Source organism: Marmota marmota, unplaced genomic scaffold (genome assembly GCF_001458135.2).
Source record: "Marmota marmota marmota unplaced genomic scaffold, marMar, whole genome shotgun sequence".
NCBI classification, from domain to species: domain Eukaryota; kingdom Metazoa; phylum Chordata; class Mammalia; order Rodentia; family Sciuridae; genus Marmota; species Marmota marmota.
In genome coordinates, this window is record NW_026000001.1 from 4,125,199 (window position 1) to 4,127,801 (window position 2,603).

At 65.8% G+C, this 2,603-nt stretch overlaps 1 protein-coding gene across 1 annotated transcript in view; it reads left to right on the forward strand.

Annotated features, from left to right (window-relative positions):
- Mrgpre (MAS related GPR family member E) overlaps positions 1 to 2,597 on the forward strand; it is a 42,593-nt gene extending 39,996 nt beyond the window's left edge. Inside the window, exon 2 of the mRNA XM_048807617.1 lies at positions 7 to 2,597. Coding sequence (XP_048663574.1) covers positions 7 to 593 — 587 coding nt within the window. The 3' untranslated portion in view covers positions 594 to 2,597. The remainder of the gene's footprint in view (positions 1 to 6) is intronic.
- Positions 2,598 to 2,603: the final 6 nt, after the last annotated feature.

A 2,603-nucleotide genomic window follows, 5' to 3' on the forward strand; every position in this document is an offset into this window, starting at 1 on the left:
GCATAGAGCAGTGCCTGGCCACCCTCTTCCCCGCCTGGTACCTGTGTCGCCGCCCGCGCCACCTGACCACCTGCGTGTGCGCGCTGGCCTGGGCGCTCTGCCTGCTGCTGGACCTGCTGCTCAGTGGGGCCTGCACCGAGTTCTTTGGGGAGCCCAGCGGCCACCTGTGCAGGACGCTGTGGCTGGTGGTGGCGGCCCTGCTGGGCGCCCTGTGCTGTGCCATGTGCCTGGCCAGCCTGCTCCTGCTGCTGCGGGTGGAGCGTGGCCCGCAGCGGCCCCAGCCCCGGGGCTTCCCCGCCCTGGTCCTGCTGGCCGTCCTCCTCTTCCTCTTCTGCGGCCTGCCCTTCGGCATCTACTGGCTGTCGCGGAACCTGCACTGGCACATCCCCCACTACTTCTACCACTTCAGCTTCCTCATGGCCGCCGTGCACAGCTCCACCAAGCCCGCCGCCTACTTCTGCCTGGGTAGCAGCCAGGGCCGCAGGCTGCGCGAGCCTCTCCGCCTGGTGCTCCAGAGGGCCCTGGGGGATGAGGCCGAGCTGGCGGCCGGGAGGGAGGCTTCTCAAAGGGGCCTTGTGGACATGACGGCCTAGGCCCTCGTCCCAACCTCAGCTCTGGCCTGGAAGCCAGGGAGCTGCCCACCAAGGGGACCTCCAAAGGAGGTCTCTGCTGATGACCTGCCTGTGAGGACCACCAGTGTCACCCTCACTCCCCGTGTGAGGCTCACTGGGGAGGCTGCTGGAGGGTCTCTGGGGAGGCAGCCTGGGAACTTGCACTTTGAGGACCCCCCCCCCCCAGGGCCGTTGTCCTGCCCAGGAACTCATGAGAGCCCCTGGGTTACACCCACGTTCCCCAGTGACAGCAAGAGTCAGGCAAGGAAGGGAACAGGCCAGTCCCCAGGTGGGGGCAGGCCAGCCGTCTCCCGCCAGCTCATCCTGCCTCCCCCCGTCAGCCTCCCCACAGCCGAGGGCACACCCCGGATATGTGGGGATGGGACAGTGTGGCCCGCCTCAGCTCCCCAAGGCCCTCCCTCCAGTGTGTCTACCATGTCCTGAGATTGGAAGCTCAGGCATGGGGAATGAGGCACTCAGGGGACCCTGGGTGGCTGGGCCACAGAAGAAAATGTCCGCCAGACCCCCACACCCTGGCCCGTGAGCGGAGGCTGCCCCCTCCCCCTGTGCCAGGAGCAGAGCTGGCCCCTGGTGCAGGGTGCTCGGGCCAGCAGCCCACTGAATCCCAGGGGAATCTGGGTCGGGCTGCAGCAGCAGACTGCTCGGACTACCCCCAGTGTCCACCCGGGTTCCTGCTGTGCTCTCCGGGCGTCGTCTGACCCAGCACCGCCCAGAGCCTGAAGCCCATCCAGGCAAAGCCCCAGCAGCTTCTGCGTCATCGGCTCATGTCCCCTCAGGAGCTTCAGCTGAAAATTTGTGACGTCCCGAGTGCCAGTGACCTCCCCATGAGGCTGCACGTGGGTGGAGAGCTTTGAGGCCTACCCTGCACAGCTGTGGCAGAGGAAGGCAGACAGGGGCTCAGAGGGGCTTCCAGAGCCTGGGGTTGTCGGTGACCACTGGCCCCTCACGTATGACTGGGTCCTGGGCCACGCAGACCTCTCCCCAAGCTTCGGGAAGGCTGTTTTGCAAAAGCTTCTTCTGCATCGTGAAAAGTGCCCTGAGTGGGCAGGAGGCCCTGGCAGTCCTGCCCACACCTGGAGCAGCCCCACAGGAAAGTCTGGACTTCAGCTCTTGGGCAGCCCCCCACCTGCACCTCCTGGGCGGGCATGTCCCACTCAGGAGGGTTGCTCTGAGGACACAGCCCAGGCTCTGCCCCTCAGCAGGCTGCAGAGCTCCCTGGTACTGGGCCTGGGGCTCAGAGATGACCCAGAGCTGATCCCCGAGTGTCTCATTTCCCGGTGCCCGAGCCAGCTTCCAACCCCAGGGGTCAAGGGCAGGGGCTTTGGAGCCCTCCAGCCTGGGCCGAGCCAGTTCCCACCACCCCGTCTCCATGGGTGGGTGGCTCAGCCTCCCCCCGCCCCTCTGGGTCATCTTTAAAGCACTAGAGCCAAGTGAGTCCACAGTGTGAGAGGCTGTGAAGTGTGTCTGGAGCCTCACGAGCCCACGGAACTTCACCACGTCACTGACCCTCCGGGCCCAAGTCCACCGCACGTCTTGACCTGGGTGTCCGAGAGATCTTCCTTACAGCTGTCAGGACCTCCTTCTGACCTGGAGTGGCTGGGCCCTGGCCAGCGTGATGTTCAGGCTTGGCCAAGAGCTTGTCTTCTGAGGTGGGGTGAGAGTCTCAGACCCCTACCCAGCGTCCTGGGACCCCTACCCAGCGTCCTGGGACCCCTACCCAGCATCCTGGGGCCAGGCCTCCCACCTTCACCCCAGGGCCTTCACCCAGGCTCCTGTGCACCCTGGTAGGTGTGGGCCCAGGGGTCCCTCCTGAGGTAGCTTGGGGCCAGTGTGGCCCTCCGTGTCCACCTCCTGGCAAGATGGCCCGGTTCTGTCTCTCTGGGGGAGATGAGAGCAGGAAAGGAGGCCCCTGTCCACAAATCCACTTTCGGCCCTGACACACACCTCCTCAGATGGAGGAAGACCTACGGG